Source organism: Lithobates pipiens, unplaced genomic scaffold (assembly GCF_037356315.1).
Source record: "Lithobates pipiens isolate NorthernLeopardFrog02 unplaced genomic scaffold, aLitPip1_a1.2 Scaffold_8, whole genome shotgun sequence".
In the NCBI taxonomy this organism is placed as follows: Eukaryota; Metazoa; Chordata; class Amphibia; order Anura; family Ranidae; genus Lithobates; species Lithobates pipiens.
In genome coordinates this window covers 484,011,646-484,036,657 of record NW_027507903.1, presented here as the reverse complement: position 1 = coordinate 484,036,657, position 25,012 = coordinate 484,011,646, and the positions used below count along the sequence as shown (strand labels likewise).

Below are 25,012 nucleotides of genomic sequence, written 5' to 3'. Positions count from 1 at the left end.
TTCTAAACTGCCAGTAAAACAATGAGCGCTTTTGAAGAGCTTTTCAGGTGCTTTTGAAGAGCTTTTCGGGCACTTTCCATTAATTTCAAAGGGGTGATTTTTCACCGCCATGCCAGCACACTGCCCCAGTGTCAAAACATTCATTTATTGTAATAAAAATCGGTTTTTGTGATCTTTTTAAGGGGCTTTTTTTTTTTTGCTTGAAAGCGCCTGAAAAGCGCCTCAGTGTGAAAGGGGTCTAAAAGTGCTGAAGTTGTGGGTTACCCCATAGGGGGATATGAGGAGAAAATAGGCCTGTGGGTTTAATCAGTGGTTTCTAAGGGCTTTTTCACCCTGAGGCAGTTTTTTAGCGGTGCTTTAACGTCTTACCGGGCTTTCACACTGGGGCTGCAGGGGAGGCAATATTCAGGAGCTATTTTTAGCCCTTTAGCGCCTGAAAAACGTCTGTGTGAAAGGGGTCTAAGACTCTACCAGCTCACTGTTTGTTCTTGTAAATCACCAAAAAACTGGTCAATGACAGTTCGGTTTACAAAAAGACCTGAACCACCACTTGTTCCAGGGAGTGGCTGTGTCAGTACCGCCACAAGACAGATTCAAAGGATTCTACTTAACTCTTCATGCCTAAGCCTATTTCTGACATGTGTTGCTTACAAGTTTATATATATATATATATATATATATATATATATATATATATATATATATATATATATATATATATATATATATATATATATATATATATTTATTTATTTATTTTAAGCAGAGACCCTAGAGAATAAAATGGTGAACATTGCACATTTTTTTATGTCACACTTTTTTAACGATCAAAGGTGCTTTATTGGTATCACACAGCATAATAAACAGTATGCAGATGTGCAGCGGTCTTTCAAACACAATTTTTTGGGGAAAAAATACACTTTCATGAATTAATGAGGTACTTAAAAATCTCCACAGGCGATGCTTTAAAAAAAAAATAACGGTTACCAGATAAGAGTTACAAGAGAGGTGGTCCCCTGCTAGAATTATTGCTCTCACTCTGACGATCGCAGCGATACCTCACACATGTGATTTGAACACCATTTTATTTTACAGGCGCGACTTACGTTTGTGCATGTGGGGATGAGGGTGCGTTAAAAAAAATTTTTTTCCTTATTTATTTTATTACTTTTTTATTAGTTTTGTTACTTTTTTTAATATTGTCCTTTAAAAAAAAAAAAAAAAAATCGAATCACTTTTATTGCTGTCACAAGGAATGTAAACATCCCTTGTGACAGCAATAGGTGGTGATAGGTACTCTTTATGGAGGAGTCGGGGGGTCTAAAAGAGCCCAAATTCGTCCTTTGCACTAAAAAGTATTCAGATCGCAAAAATCTGAATTACTGAATACTACTGTTTTTTTTGTTTCTTTTTAATCTGCGCCATTGGAATTTTACATCGGAGACCCGATCGGAGCCGAATCCGGCTTCGTACTGTTCTCAGCCTAGGCGGCAGATACGCTGAATGGTGGCTCGGGTCTCCCGGTGGGATGGGAGGCTCGGGAAGAGTGGTAGAAGGTGGCGGGAGGGGGGGGTGCCCCCTCCCACTCCTTTAGAATAACAGCCAAGTGGCTTTTAGCCGCTTTGGTTGTTATTACTAAAAAGCCAACCGCTGGCTCTAGAAAATGGTACCAGGGTGATGCCTGCAACACTTTCTCTAAGAGCTCATGATTGACATCAAAGATCCAAGAGATATCCCACAGTTAGATTTGCCATGAGAGTTTTGGGTCTAATGGTCACCCTCTTTGTTCAGACTGTTTCTGTCCCTGTCTGTTTGGGGAACATGGTCAAGAGAGGAAACCAAACTACACATCAACATCCTGAAGCTCAGAACAGTCATGTTATCTTTGCAGCAGTGGACCTCCCTTCTGAAAGGACACCAAATCTGTGTGCAGTCAGACAATGCAAATATAGTGACTTATATCTGCTATCAAAGTGGCACGAGGAGCCTGACTGCCTTGAAGGAATTAAACCATATTCTGTCCTGGACAGAAACTCGTTCTCCAGCAATTTCTGAGATCCACATCCCAGGAGTGAACGACAGGCAAGTGCACTATCTCCGCCGCCGCAGCTTGGACCAAGGGGAATGGTTCCGCCATCCTTGCACACTGTTCTTAAGCACCCAAAGGAATTTTCTCTAGAGTGCTTTGACATAGTCAAAGCCATTAGAGCAGTGATGGCGAACCTTGACACCTCAGATGTTTTGGAACTACATTTCCCATGATGCTCCTGCACTCTGCAGTGTAGTTGAGCATCATGGGAAATGTAGTTCCAAAACATCTGAGGTGCCAAGGTTCGCCATCACTGCATTAGAGTATACTCTGAAACGGATTCCCCAATTGTTCCTGGGACAGGACTTTGCAAGGGGCAGGCTGCTTAAAAATCCACCGTTGCAAGGTGGATAAATAATCTGATTGCAAGAACTTGTGCTCCTAAATTAAAACTATAGGCAAAACTTTATTTTTTAATTTTGGATTGAATAAGGGAGGGTTATAACCCCTGCCAGTTTATTTATTTTTATAACATCTGTGTCCCATTGGGGAGATTTACCTACTATTTCTGTCCCAAAACAGAAAGTGAGAGGACATCCCTGCAAAATAAAGGAATCTATTGCCCCCCCCCCCCCAGGTCACCTGAACTGGTGTCCCTACTGGAAGATTTCCCCTCTGTTCTGGGGGCAGCCCAAAATTTTTCCTTTTACGATTAAGCTGTGGTAAGGCTTAGTTTAAAAAACAAACAATAGTATTGCATAGAGCTGCCCCGAACCTTCTCTTTTAGGGTCCCCTGCTGGCAATCCTGACTCCTCCTCTTTTCCATGTGCCACCATGGGAAACCGCCTCCTATGGTGGCACACATGCAGGCTTGCTCCCAAGCCTCACTGTGTGTGTGTCCATAGACACACACAGCGTGGCTTGCCCTGATCCTTGCTCTCAGCTCACTGGATTTGATTGACAATAACAGGGGCCTGTAAGGGAGGGAAATAGAACCAGTACAGACAAGTACAGTGCTGGATTGATACAAGTATTGCTTTGTGCCTGATCACCCTATACCCAGACCCCTTAGACTCCGATATCTGGGCCTTTCCCACTTAGGTTGATTGCGGTTCAATTGCACTTGTGAATGGTGTTCAGTGTGTTTTGTTGAAGTGACAATGTTGTCTTTTTTTTTTTTAAACCAATTTTAACTGTGCTTGAAGGGGCCCACCTGTGCCTAGGTCAAAATTGTTTGTCTTTTTGTATCAATAAAGTTAACATCACCAATTATACACCCAATAGGGTTTCAAAGGTAGGTCATGGCAGGTATAAGGGCCTGGATGGGTGCTGTACATAGCTTCCTGAAACTTTACAGCACTCCTGTCAAAATAATGCTCTCAAGTCAACAACGATGCAAGCAGTGTGTTGGCACTTAAGAGGAGTTATACACATACAATGGAACCTCGGATTGCTAGTAACGTGGTTTACAAGCGTTTTGCAATACAAGCATTTTTTTAATTTAAATCCTGACTTGCTTTGCGAGCATTGCCTTGCAAGACGAGCAGTATTCAAGCTGTTGGGGTGTGCAGTACCTTATTTGGCCAGAGGTGTGGGTCCCCAATGACACTCTGAGACACTTGGTTCCCGAGTGTCTCTGACTCACTTTGATATACTAGTGCTTTGGATTACAAGCATTCTTCTGGAAAAATGATGCATGTTAAACAAGGTATTAATGCATCTACTGTATATACCTTGATGGGTGAATGTCTTTCTTGAGGAATGGGAGTTCCTAAGCAGACTGTCTGCATTGGGGTCACCATAGGTAACGCTAACGTGATGCTGAGCTTTCATGATTAACAGAACTGAAATCCAGTGAATGACAGGGGTGGACCAGAGACAGTCGGGCAGGAAAGGAAAGAGCTGGATGATTCTGGACATTCGACAGCCAGGAAATGAGTTGGGCTTTGACTTGATGCAGCTTCTAATGCACTTTGCGAGCAGCTCACAATGTGCAGTGAAATCATAAGTAATTTTGGTAAGGAGAGAAGCCTGTACAACTGTGCAAGACTGAAGTTAATTTTTTATTTAAAATATCCGAATAATTACTCCAAAGTACCAGATTTCACCTACAGGAGGTGCTGTGGGGGACATTGAAAATTGATACACTCAGAAGTGGGTATCAGTTTGGGCTGTCACATCAAGGAGTCAAACAGGAAAAGTTATTGTTAACTAAAGTTGTGCCGATGTCGGTAGGACAATGATGATACCTGAGCACTTGGTGACAGCCCTGGTGGTGCAGAGGTTAACATGCACCCATCTCCCCAGCTAAGGGCACCTGGGATGCATGAAACAGACGGCTGATTTCCTGTTTCCACAGCGACAGTCACCATGACTACTGCGGGTGTCAGATAAATAGTCTTTTCTCTATCGCTGTAAATAGAATGTGCAGGGCAAGCTGGGAGGCCCTGGAGAGGAAAGGCTGGAATCAGCTGACTTTTTCTGCTCCCAGTTTCTAATGACTTATAGCTCTTCTCTCAAGAAAAATAATTGTAATTTTATTGCCCTGACAGCACCTATTTCAGAGTATCCCCGGATCCAGATAAGAGTTGCCCTGTCTGCCCATTTTCAGTTTGTACATTTGAGTGTTTTTGTCTGGCCAAGTCTTGTATCTTACACCCCCATGGTCTTCCTTCATTAGATTGTACAAACTAAAGTCTGAATAAAGACACAATCTACTGTATATAGGGGTGTAAGAACAGAAATCACTTTAATTATAAAAGTGCAGCTCAACAATTTGATGATCACAATAAAAAAAAAAAAGCAATGCTATTCACAAAATGACTGCTATTTTATGAGTATAAATTAAATTATTTATTCCTCGTTCAAAAAAAAAAGTGAATAATGCAACAACAATAATTGCACGTGTCTAGTCTCAAAGTTATTCTGTGCAAACACCACACAATTATTAATAGTCCTTATTCCTTCACTTTATTACTAAGCAATTCACATATGTCCTTGTGCTTTTATTATTCAATGCTCCCATGTAGTGCTCAACAATCAAGAGAAGACTTCACCAGAGTGAATACAGAAGGTTCACCACAAGATGTAAACCATTGGTGAGCCTCAAAAACAGGTAGGCCAGATTAGAGTTTGCCAAACAACATCTAAGAAAGCCTTCACAGTTCTGGAACAATATCCTATGGACAGATGAGACCAAGATCAACTTGTACCAGAGTGATAGGAAGGGAAGAGTATGGAGAAGGAAAGGAACTGCTCGTGATCCAAAGCATATCACCTCATCAGTGAAGCATGGTGGTGGTAGTGTCATGGCGTGGGCATGTATGGCTGCCAATAGAACTGGTTCTCTTGTATTGATGATGTGACTGCTGACAAAAGCAGCAGGATGAATTTTGAAGTGTTTCAGGCAATATCTGCTCATATTCAGCAAAATGCTTCAGAACTCATTGGACAGCGCTTCACAGTGCAGATGGACAATGACCCAAAGCATACTGCGAAAGCAACCAAAGAGTTTTTTAAGGGAAAGAAGTGGAATGTTATGCAATGGCCAAGTCAATCACCTGACCTGAATCTGGTTGAGCATGCATTTCACTTGCTGAAGACAAAACTGAAGGGGAAAATGCTCCAAGAACAAGCAGGAACTGAAGACCGTTGCAGTAGAGGCCTGGCAGAGCATCACCAGGGATAAAACCCAGTGTCTGGTGATGTCTATACGTTCCAGACTTCAGGCTGTAATTGACTGCAAAGGATTTGCAACCAAGTATTAAAAAGTGAAAGTTTGATGGATGATTGTTAATCTGTCCCATTACTTTTGGTCCTTTTAAACAGTGGGAAGCACATGTGCAAACTGTTGTAATTCCTACCCTCAAATTAAAGCTGAAAGTCTGCAGTTAAAGCACATCGTGTTCATTCCATTTCAAATCCATTGTGGTGGTGTATAGAGACAAAAAGATTAGAATTATGTAGATGTCCCAATATTTATGGACCTAACTGTAAATACATAAATAGGTCAATGTGCCCTTCCCTTTTTTAGGGGCTACAAACACCTCCATAGTATACCTCCAGATATACCACCAGATCTCCCTCTTTATGGATCCTCCAGCCAGGTACAGCAGAAACCGTTGCATCCTTGCAAGATGAGCTTCTTAGCTCAAACAAAGTAAAACCATCATCATGCTTTCCATCTCACTTAAAGCATACTTTAGTAAAAGAATAAAAATACGCTCACATCAGATAGTACACTTTAAAAATTGTATGTATATTGCCTCCTTAAGAGCTGACACTCAGCATCATCTCACCAGCGCCTTGGCTTGTCCACTTCCAGGTTCCCCCCTCAGGGACCATCCTTTCTTTGGGCACCTCCCTCAAATGTCCACATTTCTTATGCTTAAGTAAGGAAGTGGACAAAAGATTCAAATCCTTTTTTTTTCCCCTTTCTTTTAGTCTTCTATTGCACTTATAAGTACCATCGTGTAACTAGCTCTTGGAACTTTGTTAGACCCTGCCAGTCTGGTCCAGGTGTTTGCCCCCGAATCTGGCCTCCATTCTCATTGACTCTACTGTTCTACAATGTTTAGAACCAATTTCTACTGCCTTACAATATTGTGTGGACAGTTTGGGGAGATACCCTCTAACAGATGTCCAGAGTAGGTCTCATATCCTTTCAGATGTGCAGGGTACTGGACAAAGAAGCTGGTGTGCAAGAGTCGCCTGAAAAGGATGTCCTTTGCTAAGGGAACAACTATTTAGTGAGAATCTCACGGTGATGGGACATCCACACTTCTGAAAGTGGGGGGATGTGTCTCAGCCTTTGCAGCTGTCTGGGTTCAGGTCAGCCCAGAGCTGTAGGTCCAGAAATTTTCTAGAAGGTACAGGTTTGATATTTGCACTCCTCCTTTTGCCCCTTTCAAGCCCTCAAATCTGCCCTCCTCCCAGCAGCAATTGGAGGATACGGGACTCTTGACCCTCCCCTTTGTGTATCTTATTGCTTTCTAAAAGACTAAGGCAGGTTATACACAGTGCAAATTTCTTTCCTGTAACCATGGGTTGCAGGAAATAATTTTGCACAGTTCCTGATCAACACAGACAGTCCTGACAGGGGCATCCCTCCTGCTGAGCAATTGTCTGCTCCCGGCTGGGGAGTACAGGGGAAGCCGTTCCCACTGGGAGAAGACCAAGATTATAGCAAGAGAGTTTGTGTGGCTGGTTGTACCCAAGCTGATCTATTAACTTGGTATATCATTCAGCCTGCCAATTACAGTTAGAATCTCAGGCGGTTCTTGCTAAACTGACAGAGATTTGAACCGTGTATGGCTGGCCTAAGGATTTCTGGGAGTGAGAGGGATTGAATGGGGTTCCCAACAGCTCTGGTTTTCTAGTATCCAATCAACTGATATTAGCAGCATATATCCCAGTGGTCTAAGACTCTGCCTTTGCCCTATGCTGTAATTCAAAGAATGATTGTTGTAAATCAAAGCAATCTATCACATTTTTATTACTGCCTGTGTCACCGATATCCTGCAGCTCCTAGCTGCTACATCCTTCACAGGCTCAGGCCTTTGTCCTGACCTGCACAGTACGGTGCAAAATTGCACCTCTCGCTGCTCCCTTTACACACTAACCCCTTCGGGAGGGTGGGGCCCTGAGGGAGGGTGGGGCCCTGAGGGAGGGTGGGGCCCTGAGCTTTAACTAAGATGGATGCAGCACACACCTGCGTCGTTAGTGTGCCCGCTTCCTATGAAATCTGGCCTTGGCCACCATATTAAACAGTTGCACAGGTTTACCATGCCACAGGGCCAAAAATCAGTTTGACAGCAAGACTTCTGTTGTATCCAATATTTTGTTAAAGAAAATAACTATAAGTTGCTGTCCTGGTGGTACTGAGTGCCCACTTCCCTTGCTAGAATTTTCCCATCAGTCTCTGAGTTGTGTTGGAGGGGATGCGGGTAGAGGGGAACACTTCTATATATTTGGTGGGGCTGTTCATTGGTTTCACCCTTTTGTTCTGCTGTCTGCAGCCGCAGATCGGATAGTCTAGGTATAAATGTGCCTTTTACCCTGAAGCACTTTCTGCTTTACACCCCCCCCCCCCCCCCTCCCCGTCCCCCTCTCTCACTAGAATTGCAGTGCTCTCCCTCACCTCCTCAATTCCACGAAGTGCCTTATACCATTTCATTGTAAGAGCCCGCGAGTTCCGAGTGAGTTGAACTGACTTGGGTATGTGACGGAAATCCTGGAAGCAAAGGAATGGGTGGCCACATGCAAGTGAACTCAAGAGCGCTTAGACTTAATCTGGGCCTCATGGCGGAACCATACCTCTGGACAGGCCCCAGTTTCCTCTAGTCTAGATGTTGCTTTAACTTGGCGGATCCTGCCTTTGGGCAACTTGTCAAGGCGAACTGGACCCTGAATCAGGTTCAGAACCAGATACAAAATTTGCATTGATGTTCCTAGTGTAGATATATCCCATCTGCCAATGAATCAGATGTGTTTGCCGATTTTACCCAGGCCTTAGCGGTACTTGTATATAATTTTCTTTTTCTTTTGTATTTTTTTTTTTCATGTCTTCTATGTTCCTACTTTACTATATACCTTACAGCCTAAGATGCTGTAAGGTATATGCTTTTACTTTTTGAGCGAGTCCTCTCCCCTTTCTCCAAAGTGTGAGGGGGGATGTCCACTTAGATCGAAAATCTAGGACAGGGATGGGTTTGTACTAGTAATTGTTATACTCATGGTGTAATGTATTATGGCGCTACCGATATAAGTATTTGTCCTTGTGGTGAATTTTGCCTTTCCTTTTCTCTTACCCTTTTGTAAGGGAAAAGTAATTAAACACACGTCATCATTTAAAGTGCCTCTGATTAACCCCCCAAAAAAGTTCAGCTGTTCTAACAGGTCATTCCTGACATTTTCTTAGTCACATCCTACAGCAAAAGCCATGGTCCGCAGAGAGCTTCCAAAACAGGTCTAACAGGTCATTCCTGACATTTTCTTAGTCACATCCTACAGCAAAAGCCATGGTCCGCAGAGAGCTTCCAAAACATCAGAAGGCTCTCATTGTTAAAATCTATCAGTCAGGAGAAGGGTACAAAAGAATTTCCAAGGCATTAGATATATCATGGAGCACGGTGAAGACAGTCATCATCAAGTGTAGAAAATATGGCACAGCAGGGACATTACCAAGAACTGGACGTTCCTCCAAAATTTATGAAAAGACTAGATGAAAACTGGTCAGGGAGGCTGCCGAGAGGCCTACAGCAACATTAAAGGAGCTGCAGGGATATCTGGCAAGTACTGGCTGTGTGGTACATGTGACAACAATCTCCCGTATTCTCCAAATGTCTGTGCTATGGAGTAGAGTGGCAGGATGGAAGCCGTTTCTTACAAAGAAAAACACTTAAAGCGGGGTTCCACCCTAAAGTGGAACTTCCGCTCATCGGAACCCTCCCCCCCTCCGGTGTCACAATTGCCATCTTTCAGGGGGGTGCAGACACCTGTCAAAGACAGGTATTTACACCCACTTCCGGGCATAGACTCCCACGGGAGTCTATGCCTCTTCCTGTCCCTGCGCACTGTCTGCTGGGACACACACGGGTCCCAGAGACAGCGCAAACAATTCCTATTGCACTGCACGACTCGCACATGCGCAGTGGGGAGCCGGGAAGTAAAGCTGCAACGCTTCACTTCCTGGTTCCCTCACCTAGAATCTTGGCGGCAGCAGCCGAGAGCCGAGCCTCGGCTGCCGACTTCGCTGGATCCTGGGACAAGTGAGTGTCCATTTATTAAAAGTCAGCAGCTGCAGTATTTGTAGCTGCTGGCTTTTAATATTTTTTTTCACAGTGAAATCCCTCTTTAAACACGGCTAAATTTTGCAAAAACACATCTGAAGTCTCCCAAAAGCATGTGGGAAAATGTGTTCTGATCTGATTAAACCAAGGTTGAACTTTTTGGCCTTAATTCCAAAAGATGTTTGGCACAAAAACAACACTACACATCACCAAAAGAACATCATACCTACATTGAAGCATTTTTGCAAAGAAAAATGGGCAAATATTGCCAAGTCAAGATGAGCCATGCTGATAGACTCGTGCCCAAAAAGAGTCCCGTAATAAAATCAAAAGGTGCTTCAACAAAGTATTAGTTTAAGGGTGTGCACACTTGTTTATTTTTTATTTTTGGTTCCCTCCACCTAAAAGATTTCAGCTTGTTGTTCAACGAAGTTGTATAGGTTATGGGTCATATTAAAGGTGGAAAAAGTTCTGAAATTATTTTTCTTTGTCTCTTTTTTTGACATTTTTCCTGGGGTGTGTAGACTTTTTATATCCACTGTATATGCTTGCACAATCACTTTCAATTTGTGATAATGGTGGCATTTATATATATATATTTTTCTTTGATATTCTACGGAATTATCAATTTTTATTTTGTTCGCCATTTAATGCACTGGTGCAGGCCGGGGGCCTGGATGCAGCCATTTGGTACTTTTTGCACTCTGTGTTTCCCATTGCCCTTTAATAGCAGTGATTCCTAGCAGTCTCATAAAAGTGGAGTTCCGGCCGAAATATGACTTTTAAGATAAAAATACCTCTAGAATACTCGTACTTCGTGCAATGTAACAAAGGTATGCTGTAAACTATGCCCAGTTTTCTATTTGTGCAGTATAGTTTTTTTACTTTGTGAAGTTCCTGCACAGCGCGGCCATCTCCGGTGTGGGCATCTGAAGCCACAGTGCCCTTCTTCCTGCCGATCCATCGCATATGGAGTGTAGTGCAATCTTGGTCAGCTTGCCATGCCAAGCTGATCAAGATTTTGCATAGACGCCAATGTTAATTGTTACCAAAGCAGTGCCATGCTGATCTGACCAAGATCTCCCAGGAGCCAATGCAAAACCAGAAATGACGTACGGCGGCGCGGCGGAAGTGAAATTAGATATAGGCATAAATCGGGTAAGTGAACAGAAAAAAAAATTGACAATTCATTTTAAGGATGCGCATTAGTACTGCATGGTGAGGAGTAAAAAATGTTGGTGGAACTGCGCTTTAAGGCCTCTTGCACACTGCAGCTTGAAAAAGCTCAGTACAGCGTATTATTTTTTTTTTTACTGAGATAAAATATAGTCCACTATTTACAATGTGCACACAGGTGTGTAAACAAGCACAAGTATTCCTCAGTAAAAAATTAAATAAATGGAAAATTTGTGTTCCTGTTCAGAATTTTGCGCTGGTGTGTGCAAATTCGTGCATATTCACACAAATACGTGTATATGGGCATAAAGATGAATTCATTTTCCCTAGAAAGGTATTGGGTGTGCAAATTATCACAAAACAAACACCCGAAATTACATCCAAACAAGCCAAATGCACCAGTACCATGTGCAAGAGGTCTAAATTTGTGAGCAGACTATGTCTCCTGAAGCCTTTCCTCAGTCTGTATCAATTCCTATAGCATGTCTCCAGTCTGTGACCATCTCTGGTAACTTAGTCACTGACATACTGCTGTTGTAAGTCTGCAGTCTCTGATAGCTTTCAGTAGCATTACACTCACAGAATATTATGTGCAGTAATTTGGGGACGCACACTGGAGGTCCCTATATCAAGAAAATTGACCACCAGGGATTTAAATGGTTTGTAAGTCCTAACAATGAACATCTCCTTTTTGCTCCACTTTGTTCTGTTAAAGTACATTATTGAAATTATTTTGTTATACCTGTTTAATAAGTCAAATAATGATCCTGCCAGAAATCTTGTGAACTGGTAATTTCCTGTACTCTTTTCCTATCCTGCCCTTTTATCTGTTACATTGTACTTAGCGATCTGTTTTAGCAATTGTTCTTAGCGATCTCTGACTGTAGAAGCCCCCCCCGTATATTATCAAGAGGAGAAAGGGGGGGGTGGCCTATTTTATAGTCCAGACTCGCAGTACAGGGAGTGAGCATTTTCATCCTAGGAGAAGATGTGTGTTACTGGCATGATGTGCAAATAAATTAGAGGAGCTCCACCCAAAAGGAGAAGTTCAGCTTTAAGCACTTTTATTTTTGGCTCCCTGGTGAGAGGCTCATTATCTCTTTGAAAAAGATAAGGGTCAGATCTCTGAAATAGCACTGTTTTTAGTTTTTGGAAGGTTTTCATTCCCAGTAACAGCCACTTCATATAGAAGCTTGCACACATTTTGCAATGTACTGCTAACAGGGCTGTGTGCTACACTCTGGATCTGAATGGGTTAAAAGCGATATCCCCTGCTTGTCACCTCTGCCAATCTCCCTGGGGAGTCCTGTCAAGCCCCAAGCTTCCTCGCTTGGCAACTATTCTGTTATCACTCTGGGGATTTTTTTTTATCACATCACGTCACCTTATGTGCGAAAGGCAGGCTGTGCTTAGCGCTGCTATTAATGGGGTCAGGTAGCTAGCAGCACCTCCTTCTGCTTGCGATGGAGTGAGTAGCTCCTCCATCCGCCACCTTTTGGCCAGAATTATATCTTACCTGTGATGTTTTCTTCTTCCTTGCAGGAAATCCATCGGCGCTTTGAAAACGCCCCAGATTCCGCTAAGACGAAAGCACTGCAGACCGTTATCGAAATGAAGGTATGATTATTAGAAGACTCTTGATTGCTGATAGCAGTGTGCGTGACTGGCATCCATTTATACAATTGCCGTATGTAGTTCTGTTACATTGGGGTTACTCACTCACCTTTTTAATATTAAATCACAGAAGTTGAGATTTAGAAGGCCAGACAGTGAATCTGCAATAAAATAGAATGTTAAAGAAAAACCCCACCCTTCAATTTGATTTTTATATTGACCAGTTTTCCCAAAATCAATTGAGCTTAAATTGTTACTAAAGATAATATAAAAAGAAAATTAAAATGACAAACATGTTATACTCCTCCTCCTCGGTTCCCCAGCCAGCTATCTTGGCTGCTCCTCTTCTTTGTGGAGCCCCGCCTCCCCCACTCCCTTCTGACTGAATTTGATTGACAGCAGCAGGGACCAATGGCTGCTGCTGCTGTTTAATGCCCTGTGTGAAGAGGAAGATAAGGAGAAGAGATGCAGCTGTCCACTGCTCTGGATCTCTTCTCCCCTCTCTTCCCCTTCACACAGGGAAGGGGGAGGACAGAGAATATAAAACGTTTTTTTTTACAGTAATGCAAGGAATGCAATAAGGCAGGGGTGCTCAACCTGTGGCCCGCGCAGCCCTCTGATATGGCCCACAGCCGCAAACCTTGGAAGCACATGCACAGTGTGATTTATTAATCCTGGCATCTGCTTGCTTTTGGCTCTACTTCTCTTATAGGGTGTATGCACAGCTGCACCTCCATACAAATGGTTATTCTTTTCGCCCTTTGCGTTGCACAATTACATATTGGGGTGCGATTACATTACAGTGGGCATGTCTATGATTGCAAGTGAGTGTGGAGTAACCAGCCCTAGCCTGGCAGTAATTGTAAAGCCTATTTCCAGCCCACCTGCTGTATTTAGTGAGAGTTTACTATGGGAGATGCAGCAGCTTGACGCTAGATTCAGAAAAGATGTGCTAACTCTGGATAACTCATTATGTCCATATCAGGATTCTTTAGCTAGGATGCACAAAGCTAAGGATAAACTACATATTTAGATTCAGTTGCAAGCTAAAAAGTTAGATTTGGGACATTTTATAGGTTTTATTGGTAAATAGCTGAGCAGACTCATACTGCCTTTCGTTGCAGTTTAAAGAATGTTTATGCTCACTTCTTGTCCCAGTGACAACTGTTTTACTAAATAGAAAGTGAGCATAAATTCTCAACAGGGAGGTAGATAGAACCAAAACCCTAGTCTTCTCTTGCAATAATATTGAATATTTTTATGTCTGTCTGTGCTGCTGTTGCAAAGTTTCCCTCACTTGCTGTCTAGTAAAACATTGTCGGGAGAACAGGAAGTGAAAAGAAACCCTTTCAACCGAACCCTGTATAGCAGTAAAAAAAAAAAAAAACACACAATAGGGGTTCTAACCCTTCCCCACACTGTGCAAAACAAAAATAACTGATTTTACCTCAACATACACTTTAAAGCGGAACTGGACCTATCGATTTATCTGTTGACATTCAAGGTATGCTGTCAATTAAAACTGTTACAGTTGCTTGTGCTCAACCAAACTGTCAAGCTGTCAAATGGCTGGTGTCATAACTAATCGCGTGATCACTACCATGACAACTGCAAATTAGACATTTATATGTTTTTGGAAGACAATAAGCTGTATAATAAAGAAAGCAGTAGCAATCTCTTTGTGTTAAACAAGCAATCCATATAGACCTATTCTGTAAAGGAAATGTCATAATAATCTATGGCATCCACCCAGAATGGTCAAAGTAGATTACTGCACTTTACACTTCAACTTTATTGGACTTTATCAAACAAACTAGAGTGTAGTGCATGTTTTTTAAACTAAAAGTAATATATGTGTTGTGCGCGGCCACCTAATCCTGAAAATAGTGGATAGCTGCTGCTATCACTATATGTGTTCCCACATAACATGCAAAAAAATAAATAAAAAAAGAGATCTGGTGATGTGATAGCGCTACTCAATAACTCTAGGTAGACTGTGTGAATGGACTTCAAAAAAAGTGTGTAGCTAATATCACATCGAACAAACAAAAATATTCAATAAATCATCATATAAAGCATAAAACTATCCAAGGGAAATAAAGATATTACATATAAATTTAGATTAGTATATATGAATAAAAATTTAAAAAACAATCACAAAAATAGTCCGCACACCCTGGTGCTCAAAAACAAATTCAAATGTGTCTTCATATAATTAAATACAGTGCGTGTAGCTCTTTAAATCTTCTCAGTGCTTCACCACATAACAGAAACTGTGCACCATCACCTTGTGAAATGCGCACTCACCTTCAAACAAGCTCCAGAATAGGGCCAGCTAGGCAATATAGAACAACACTTCCAAAGACCAAGTAGTAATCTTCCACTCTATAGATCCTTGGGTGGTTTGGTTTTCCCCCAAAGAAATGGTTGCTTATAGCTCTCAAGGTAAAAGGAAAAGGAAATCTAATAGTGCAGTACCTTTTTGGTTAATGTTAATTTTCATTTTAATTTTAATGTTAATTTTGTTTTGGTTAATGTTAATGTTAATACACCGATGAACCAGCCCAACTTAAGAAATGCACTCACATTTATTTAGGACAAAACAACCATAAAACCATAGCAGCATAGCATCAAGCACAAAATGTAGCTCACAGTAAGCTTCCAGTAACCCCCTCCGCTTGGTTCTACCTCTTCACGTTACGCCATTCCCACACATGGCTTTGTTAGGAGGTAAGCTGAGCGGCTGTTACAGGCGTGTTATAAAGTGATCAGTAAGTGACACCATAATGACCGATCCGTTTCACGAATGTGCTGCAAGTCCGAGCTGTCAGAAAGCTCGCGAATGCGCACTAGTATTAACTTGCGTCATACTGCTGATAGTAACTAACCCAGCAGGACTTCAATAAAATGGCCAGATAGGAGTCTCGGCACTGCAGGCATAAGGCTTCTTATATTAAAACCAATAAATAAAATATACATAATACTTCATATACTGTTCCATTTGGCAAATTACATTATGTAAACGTAATAAAAACATCAATACTATGATCATTGGGGCATTCTTAGCAATCAAAGCACATACAAGTTAACACATATAAAACGATATACAGCACATTTAAAAAAAAGTTCAATTCTATATACCGTATATACTCGAGTATAAGCCGAGATTTTCAGCCTCTTTTTTGAGGCTGAAAGTGCCCCCCTCGGCTTGTACTCGAGTCATCGCTGTCTGCCCGCTCGATCAGCGTGTCGAGCAGACAGACAGCGGCCATTCTGATTCAAAAGCCGCGCCTCCGGCTCCGCCTTCGCCTGTGATGGGCGGAACACTGAATTTCCCAGCAGCCTGTGTTCCGCCTATCACGGGCATCCGCTCATCCTCGTACTACGGACGAGGATGATACGACGTCCGTGATAGGCGGAACACAGGCTGCTGGGAAATTCAGTGTTCCGCCTATCACAGGCGAAGGAGGAGGCGCGGCTTTTGAATTTTACAATGGCCGCCGACGAAGAGGGCACGGGACGGAGGCAAGGCACGGCACGGCACGGCACGGCACGGCACGGCACGGGACGGGACGGGACGAAGGCAAGGCAAGGCAAGGCACGACACGGGACGGAGGCTCGGACAAAGGCTCGGGACACAGGTAGGCTGGACACACACACACACACACACACACACACACACACACACACACACACACACACGGATGGAGACACACACACACGGACGGATGGATGGATGGATGGAGACACACACACACACAGGGATGGATGGATGGATGGATGGAGACACACACACACACAGGGATGGATGGATGGATGGAGACACACACACACAGGGATGGATGGATGGATGGATGGAGACACACACACACAGGGATGGATGGATGGATGGACACACACACACACAGGGATGGACGGACACACAGGGATGGACGGACACACAGGGATGGACGGACACACAGGGATGGACGGACACACACACAGGGATGGACAGGCATGTCTCACCCTCGGCTTATACACGAGTCAATAAGTTTGCCAGTTTTTTTGGGGGTAAATTGGGGGCCTCGGCTTATATTCGGGTCGGCCTATACTCGAGTATATACGGTAATTTTGAAATGATTGCATTTAAAAAATACTCATATTAATGCACACTTCAAGCTTTCTGACAGCTCGGACTTATGGTGCATGCGTGAACTGGATCAGTGATTATGTTGCTTATCATTGCTTTATAACACGATTGCCGAAGCCACGTGAGTGGTGTAACGCATAGAGGTGTAGCCAGGCGGTGTGTTACTGTGAGATACTGCTCGTGTTTGATGCTATGCTGCTATGGTTAATGCTTGTTTTGTCCTAAATAAATGTGAGTGCATTTCTTAAGTTGGGCTGATTTTTCTATGTATACATCAACCAAAAGTATGCACTTATGGATTTCCTTTTCCTTTTTACCTTGAGAGCTTATAAGGGACCATTTATTTTGTGAAAAACCAAGCCACCCAAGGATCTATAAAGTGGAAGATTACTACTTGGTCTATAAATAACTACACACACTGTAGTTATTTATATGAAGACTTTAACTTTGTTTTTGAGCACCAAGCTGTGAGGACTATTTTTGAGATTGTAGAATATAATCTATTAATATATTTTTTTTTTAAATAAAATATACATTTCTTTATTATAATTTTTAATAACTTTATTTCACTTGGATAGTTTTATGCTTTGTATGATGATGTATTGAAGATTTTTGTTTGATGTGATATTATCTACTTTTTTTGATAAGTCCATTCACACAATTTACCTAGAGTTATTGAGCAGCGCTATCACATCACTCTATCTCATTTTTTAGTGCATGGGTTTTGTAGCTTACACAGTGAATAAAATTAAACATTTTTTGTGTTAGTATGATGATCCTTTATGGAAAGAATTTTTCCATTAATTTAAATTTGAGGGTTTCTTCCTCTATTCTATTGTCCTCTGCTGAGGCATTTTATCAAATTATTTAATGAAAGGTTCTTACCTGGATTCACAAGGAACAATTTCTGACATGCTGGAAATTTTGGGCATTGAAGAACACATGGCAGCTGTGTGTAATCCTATGCAATCTTGCCAAAGGCTTTGCTTTTGTACATTGTCTTTTACTTTATTATATGAGAAATATAGATTCATGAAGCTTTGAGTTAGTTCCCATAGTTCCAGTTGTGTTGTCATAATCTCATAAAGTACTTTAAAAAAAAAATCAGCTCAAGGGATATTATTTACCCTCAGTATGATGTGCCCCTTGTGCTGCTCTGTCCTGGTTTAGTTGAAATCTTCATCTTCTGATGCCCTCCTGACCTCGTTGCTGTAATCCTCCAGTGTATCGTGGATTAATAGAACTGTGGGAACTCTGTCGGGCACTCATCAAAAGTGCTAGACTGTGCCCACCCTTTCCAACAAGCTCTGCCATTCATAAAGACCAGTGGTACAGCTTATGTGAATGGAGCATGATATAAGATTTGATGATATTACCTTGTAAGCGACATAATCACTGTGCTTTATGTAGCCTGTGCAGAGCTGGGGTGGGGGCAGCAGACCCACCTACTACAGGTAGCCTGCAGAAGACTACAGGAGGAGGTGGATACAAGACCAGTCACCCTGCCTAAGGAGAGAGCAGCAGTGACAGGTCTTTATTATAGGAAGTTTCTACACAGAGGCAAAGTTTCACACTGGATTACTGCAGCGATCTGTCAGAAATACACAAGACACACCAGATTCAGTTATGAATACACATGCCTCATGTATTTTGCACAATATTTCCTTATCCTGGAGATCAGCTTTAGATAACATTTTTACAGGTTGCGTTCCTCCCCCAGCCTGTGACTAGACAACGAATGGAGAAGCAGCAAACAGATGAGCTTGACTCACAATGCTCTCCCCTCCTATCAACATGTTTTGTTAGCACATGGGCATTGCGGCATATGTGAGCTGCTTTTTCCTTTTCTCAGTTTGAGCTCTACTGTACAGAGGCTTCAAAACACTGAAATGAAGTCAAATCTAGGTACTTATACTTTAGCATTTACAAAATGCATGTAATGATTATTGATAATTTAACGCTGCTTTAAGTTGTATGTTTTATATCTGCCTAAAGTTCAGCTTTAAAGCCGACCTGTGCTTGGAACAGAAATGTAAGGCTGACCTATGAGATCCCTGCATGTTCCTAAAGCTCCGTACACATGGGCCAAATTTCGGGGGCAATGGGCTGATAAATAAAAACTGACCAACATGCTGTATGGCACCCTGGCCGACAAAAGTCAGCTTCTGTTGGATGAGCAAGCTGGAAAACCAGCAGTCAACCGGCTCCTGATCAGTGCTCTCCGCCAATGGCGGAGAGCGCTGAACGGGGTGTTCTGGCTGGGGGATCAATCCCCCTTTCAGAAAACAGATCATCGGGGGAGATCCCCATACTAACGTTGGATCGTTAGAACAAAGGCTCCAACTGGAACTGTCAGTTTAGTAATGTGTACTGCTAAGAGTTTGGAGAGGAGAGGAGAGCTCAATTAGATGTTAGTCTTGACTACAAAGTAGCCTCCTTCCCTGCATCCCTCTGGGCCACTCTGACTAGTAAAGGCCTCAAAAAAAGTCCAGAGTTTGAAGTTGATATTGGCATACTGACTGCCTCAGAGGGGCTCTTGAGATAATTTCAGAGAGATAAAAATACACTGTATGGCCAAAAGTATGTGGACACCCCTCGAAATGTATGGAGTTCAGGTGTTTCCAGCGATGGGTAATGTTAATGTGGGAAAGACCATTTTATATGGCTTTGCCCCTGTGCGCAAAGCTAGCTTCATTAGCATATTGAGCAGTTTGGTGTGAAGCAAGTGCACAGAAGCCTGATTTCAATCCTGCTGAACACTTTTAGAAAGCATTGTAAAGCAGAATGTGAGCTGGGTCTTATTGTCCAACATCATAATCTGATCTCACAAATGGGTGTCTACATGAGCTCATGTGTACTTGCTGGTGTGTATATATAGGTTCACTTTAAGTAAAAGTTATGCTTTCAAAACTTCATTTATCATTTCATTTTTCATGCATCCAAATAAAGCCTGAATCTGTCGCTTATCTGAAATGCAACTCCACTATGTCAAGGCACGTTCAGTCTAACACGGTAGGTTACAGCGGCGCTTTTATGTCACTGTGCTGTGACGTGCAGACAGTAACCTATACTTGGTTTCCCCTTATAAGAATTGGGGCAGATAATACACTTAGAAGAACATGATAACCATGGCTGCGTTAGCACATATGCCTGTGGTGCAGCAGAGGATTGCAGGTGAGTGGGTAATAATGTTGATGGCAGTTTTGAGGATGGTGCATCAGTTTTGACACCTCAACAAATGAAGGGAAACTGCTTTCTGGCAGGATCAACAAGTCCTATTGTAGTAAAGATGTATGACAATGTTCTTTTTTTTTTTCCTTTAAAAATACTACAAGTGCAGAAAAATACCTGATCTGCCAGAAATCCAGTAAGCGTCTTCCCGTTTGAGCTAATAACTCTGCCTTTTCTGGATTGGGAGTCTATTAAAGTGGTTGTAAACCCTTACAAACCACTTTGACCTACAGCTAGGCCTAGATTAAGGCTTACCTGTAGGTCCAAGAAATATCTCCTAAACCTATACGGTTTAGGAGATATTTACCTGAAGACAGCCACCGCTGTCTACGGTGCATGCACCGTAGACAGTGGCGCGCAGGCGCACTGGGTAAGCCGCAGATCGCGGTGATATGCCGCGAGTGTCGGCTCCCGTGCGCATGCGCGGGAGCGACGTCATCACTGCTCCGGAGAATCACAGCGCCGGAGCAGCGAGACCCACGGAGACCCACCAAGAAGATGGACGCTCGGAACTACAGGGGACAGCGTTGACATCACTGGTTCCTGTGTCAGGTAAGTGACACATAATAGACTACTATGCGATGCATAGTATCCCATTATGCTTTACCTTTGCAGGGAATCAAAGAGGAAGTAAACCCATTAGGGTTTACTTCCTCTTTAACTGGACTTGCAAAGAAGACCCATCCCATCTTTTGGTTAAAACATTCTCCTTCTTGTAACAACCACTCTTAAATGATGCCAGAGGGGAACCTATGCCATAATATTGTCCTACTCATATTTCCCCAGTTGTTCTGAGATCCACCTGCAGTGAGTATGTGTACTACCAGTACTCCAGGACATTTGCTTTGTTATGCATTGGCTTAGGCCACTCTTCAATGTAGAATTTTTCTTCAGTACACAAGAAGGTGGATATGTACGCCCATAGTCAATTCTGCCATCAGACTGTCCTAAATTTGGTTAGGTGTTCTCTTTAGCTTTAGTTAGTCCTAGCGGTCTAATAGAGTAGTATAAGCCACTCTGGAAATTCGTAGTCATGGCATTGTTTCCCCGTAGGACTCTAAGATCACATCGATGGAGCGAGGTCTGAGGGATATGGAGGATGAGATCCAAATGCTAAAGTCCAACGGAGCCTTAACTACTGAAGAGCGTGAGGAGGAGATAAAACAAATGGAGGTCTATCGCAGTCACTCAAAGTTCATGAAGAACAAGGTAATCTAGTTCCGCACTGCTGTAGAATGTCGTCCTCAATACTATTTTTTACAAAAAAGGTCATTGCAGCTTTAATGACTAGCCTGTAGTGTTTTTGCTTCTCTAGAGCTGAATCGTAACACCTCCACCACCAAAATGCTAGATTTAGACCCCTTTCACACCACACCGCACCTTGCGTCGGCGGTAAAACGCCGCTATTTTTAGCGGCGTTTTACCGCCGGATTTGCGGCGCATTTCGGCCGCTAGCGGGGCGCTTTTACCCCCGCTAGCGGCCGTGAAAGGGTTAAAACCGCCGGCAATACGCCGCAATAGCGGCGTTTTTCCGGCGTCATTACAGCGCTGCCCCATTGATTTCAATGGGCAGCAGCGGTGGAGGAGCGGTAAACACACCGCTCCTTCACCGATCCAAAGAAGCTGCTGGCAGGACTTTTTTCTGACGTCCTGCCAGCGCACCGCTGTAGTGTGAAAGCCCTCGGGGCTTTCACACTACACACAATGGTGCAGCTTCTTTAGGGTGTTTTGCAGGCGCTATTTCTAACGCTATAACGCCTGCAAAACGCCCTGGTGTGAAAGGGGTCTTAGAATAAGGAACTTCAGACCAAAAGTTTTCATGTTGAGTTTCTGTTGCATTTTTGATCTCCTCTGTATTTCTGTTTAACTGCTTTTTCCTGCCTATGTGCAGTTTTAAATCAAACACTTATTGGTCAAATTAATAGGTTTACGTTTGTCTCGTCCCCCTTCCCCCTCACTCCACAGGAGCTCATTTCCACCACTGCTGTGCAGTTCAGACCTGTCACCTGTATTTACTGGGTATGGACAAGCATTTGACACACCCTTTTTCTCCCATGTGACAGTTCTGGTGTTTGCTGGGTAGTTCAGTGCTGTCATAATACACCTCAAACCTGTGTCAGTTGTGACTGGAGCAACTCCTAGTTTTTACAGGGCATTCTTTACTCGCTCTGGTAGCTGAATAGTAGACCAGAGGGGTAAGAGGAAGGTAAAAGTAAGGGTGTAGAATAATTCCCCTACTTCGTAAGTCCAACTTGTTCGTAAGTCCAACAAAGATCAGTGCTTATAGACAAAGACTAGCGCTAGATGGTGTGATCTGGCGGGGGGAGTCAGAACACAATAGCACAGCTGGGGAGATTGCTGTACCAACATTGCTTTTGTCGGTACTGCGATCTGTAATTTTTTTTTCTTATTTCAACCCACTGGGTTGAATGGAAAAAAAAAATGTGCAAACACTTGTTTGCATCTTTGAAAGTTTGCAACTCGAATGTTCGTATGTAGGGGATCTACTGTATAGTGAATTGTTAAAACACTTTTTTTATTTAAAGTGTTCGATTAGGTGTACGCTATTTTTTAGGAATATAGTTAGGATACGGATTCTGTTAAAATAAATACTTCAGGAGAATAAATTGAAAAAGAAAAGGAAGTGTTTAACTTTTGGGTAAAACTGCCACATTCAGCAGGATTGGATACTGCCAAACAAAAAAAAAATGTGGGCCAGCCCAGGACAACCCCCTTCCACTGCTAGCATGCCTAATTTTTCCCTAGTGTCCTAGGGGGATTGATGTCTTTTCTACACCTGTTCTGGGTTAAGACTAAGCCTGGCTATACACTGTTTGAAATTCAGTCCAGTAGGGATTTCAGTCAGTGTGTGGGTTCACCTTCTTGACAGAAGTTGATCATTGGTAAATTTTTATTGACCTGCAGCTGCGGATCAGCGTATTTTACCAGCGGTCAGTGCCACTGTCAGAATACAATACCCTGGTAGGGGAAAAACCTCCATCCACCCCATTTGTGTGGATGGAGGAACCTGTTATTTTGTTTCATTCAGCTCACTAGTTAGCCAGCTTTACTTGTGGTAAAAGATAGCTGTAGAGCATTCTGCAGGTCATCCATTGGCATTGCCCCATCTCTAAAGACATCTTTTAATGAAAAGCCTGGTCGGCCATGCACCGAGGGCTAACTTGGTTATATGGATTGCTAGGCACCTTCAATCCTTGTTCCCGACAGTTTTGTCACAGAAAAGGTGAGCGCAAATGGCATCCATTAGGTGGAGTGTAGCGCATGTTCTCTTTCCTGCCGTACAGCATCTTCATATAGATGCTCTTGCTTCAAAGAACCACATGGAACTTCAATCTTTGATCATTTCCTTCTGCCTTTAGTCATCATCTGCCATTTAACCCTCACCTGCTACCACCTCTCTGGGCTTTCGTGAGTAACTGAGGCCCTGCCTCTTACCCTGCGCACTTGCTTTACTGCAAAGTGGTCGCAACATATCTGATTTTAGAAATGGAGACAACTCTCTATACTGGGTTCCCCCCAGCTCACATTCTGCAAACCGTTCTTGGGCTGCTTATAGTGTACATTCAAATTGCACCAATATATGCAACCTGGAATTATGTTCTCTCCTAATCTTAGAGTCCTATTTGGAAATCTGGGCGTGTTTAATAGGCTTTTTGCCATCGAGCATCTGTTTTTTAGATTTTAAAAAAGACTGTAACCTGGTCTTTTGTTCGTGCGTTCTGGAAGTTCACCTTGGAGGACCTTACAGCCTCATTCGATGTTTGCTCCCGATATAAGGTCCTTCAGGCAGCTCCCTGAGTTGTAGGCAGTATCTTATTGATTTTTTTTTTTGTGGTGTTACCTGCCTCTAACTTGGATTATTTTTGGATGTCCCTAAGGTTAAAGACTTACTGTGTGCCTCAGTGGGATATTTTACTCACTGTACTTTCACTTCTCACTTTCCTTGGAGTCCATTGAAGAACACAGGTCACGTCTATCTGTGTTTATGATTATGCTCTTGATACTGCTTTGTTACAAAAGTGAGACATACTGTTAGTAGGAAGAGTTGTCCTGGTCTTGGGCACAGTTTTTAGTTTTTGGCGATGTCTAATCCTTCTGTAGGCAGCAGTATAATGCAAAAGTTAAAGACTTCCCATGTCCCTCAATGAACTCCAAAAAGAGGATTTTTTTTTTGGTGAGTGTAAATATCCTATATGCCTTCTATAATATGTTTCTTAATGCCAATTACACATAAGAGAAAAGGTGAATTTTGCTTAAATGTGTTTTGGTGTTTAAAGTATGGGGGAAAACAGTATATTTTTCCCTTCCCACTCTCGTAGTATCAGATCAGATGCTGTGCTGTCCCCGAGCAGCATACATTCAATTTTACTTTTGATGTCCGCAGGGAATCGACTACATGCACTGAAAAGCCATAAAGGGAGACCTCACTGCATCTGAGGTCTGTTTTTGGTATACTAGCGAAGAGGGGAGCCATACTACTTTTTTTTTTTTTTTAACTGTACTTTTAAACTCATCCACACTATGCATTACATTAATGCATCAGGTTTTCCTATGCTAAGGCGTGCTGCATTAAGAAAGCCCATTCATGTTGTGTGATCCGGCGGCTCATCTTAACATGCAGCTAAACGGACATGGCTAAAAAAAATTTAAGGTAGTGCACCAGAAAGATCTACATCCATGTTGTAGTTTGTTTTTAGGTGCCACTGACATTTATACTGAATAGCACCAAGGTTCAGGCAGTGAACCCAATGATTTACTTCATGTTACCATGAAGGCCCTAGGGGTTTCAAAATACCACCACAAGTACCATGCATCTGTATGCGTAATGGACATTAAAGTATATACATATTCCAAAAACCATCTATGACCTCTTCAGCTGCATGTACTGTGAAGTAATTCTTAAAGATCTCCAAATATTGCAAAGATTCAGTCATGGGTCAGTCAATTTCTACCAGTTTAGAATAACCTGCTGCGTGTTTACATTTTAGAGATAGCAGACAGTCAAGGTTCTGCTTTCTATAA

General features: G+C 42.5%; 1 protein-coding gene across 17 annotated transcripts in view; it reads left to right on the top strand.

The window, feature by feature from the left end:
* Positions 1-25,012, top strand: part of ERC1 (ELKS/RAB6-interacting/CAST family member 1) — a 430,374-nt gene that overhangs the window by 150,767 nt on the left and 254,595 nt on the right. For 15 of the 17 annotated variants that reach the window (XM_077468908.1, XM_077468919.1, XM_077468906.1 and 12 more), the window contains exons 4-5: positions 12,538-12,612; positions 21,023-21,178. In XM_077468908.1, the coding sequence (XP_077325034.1) occupies positions 12,538-12,612; positions 21,023-21,178 (231 nt within the window). The remainder of the gene's footprint in view (positions 1-12,537; positions 12,613-21,022; positions 21,179-25,012) is intronic. The other 2 variants (XM_077468912.1, XM_077468911.1) reach the window with 1 other exon arrangement.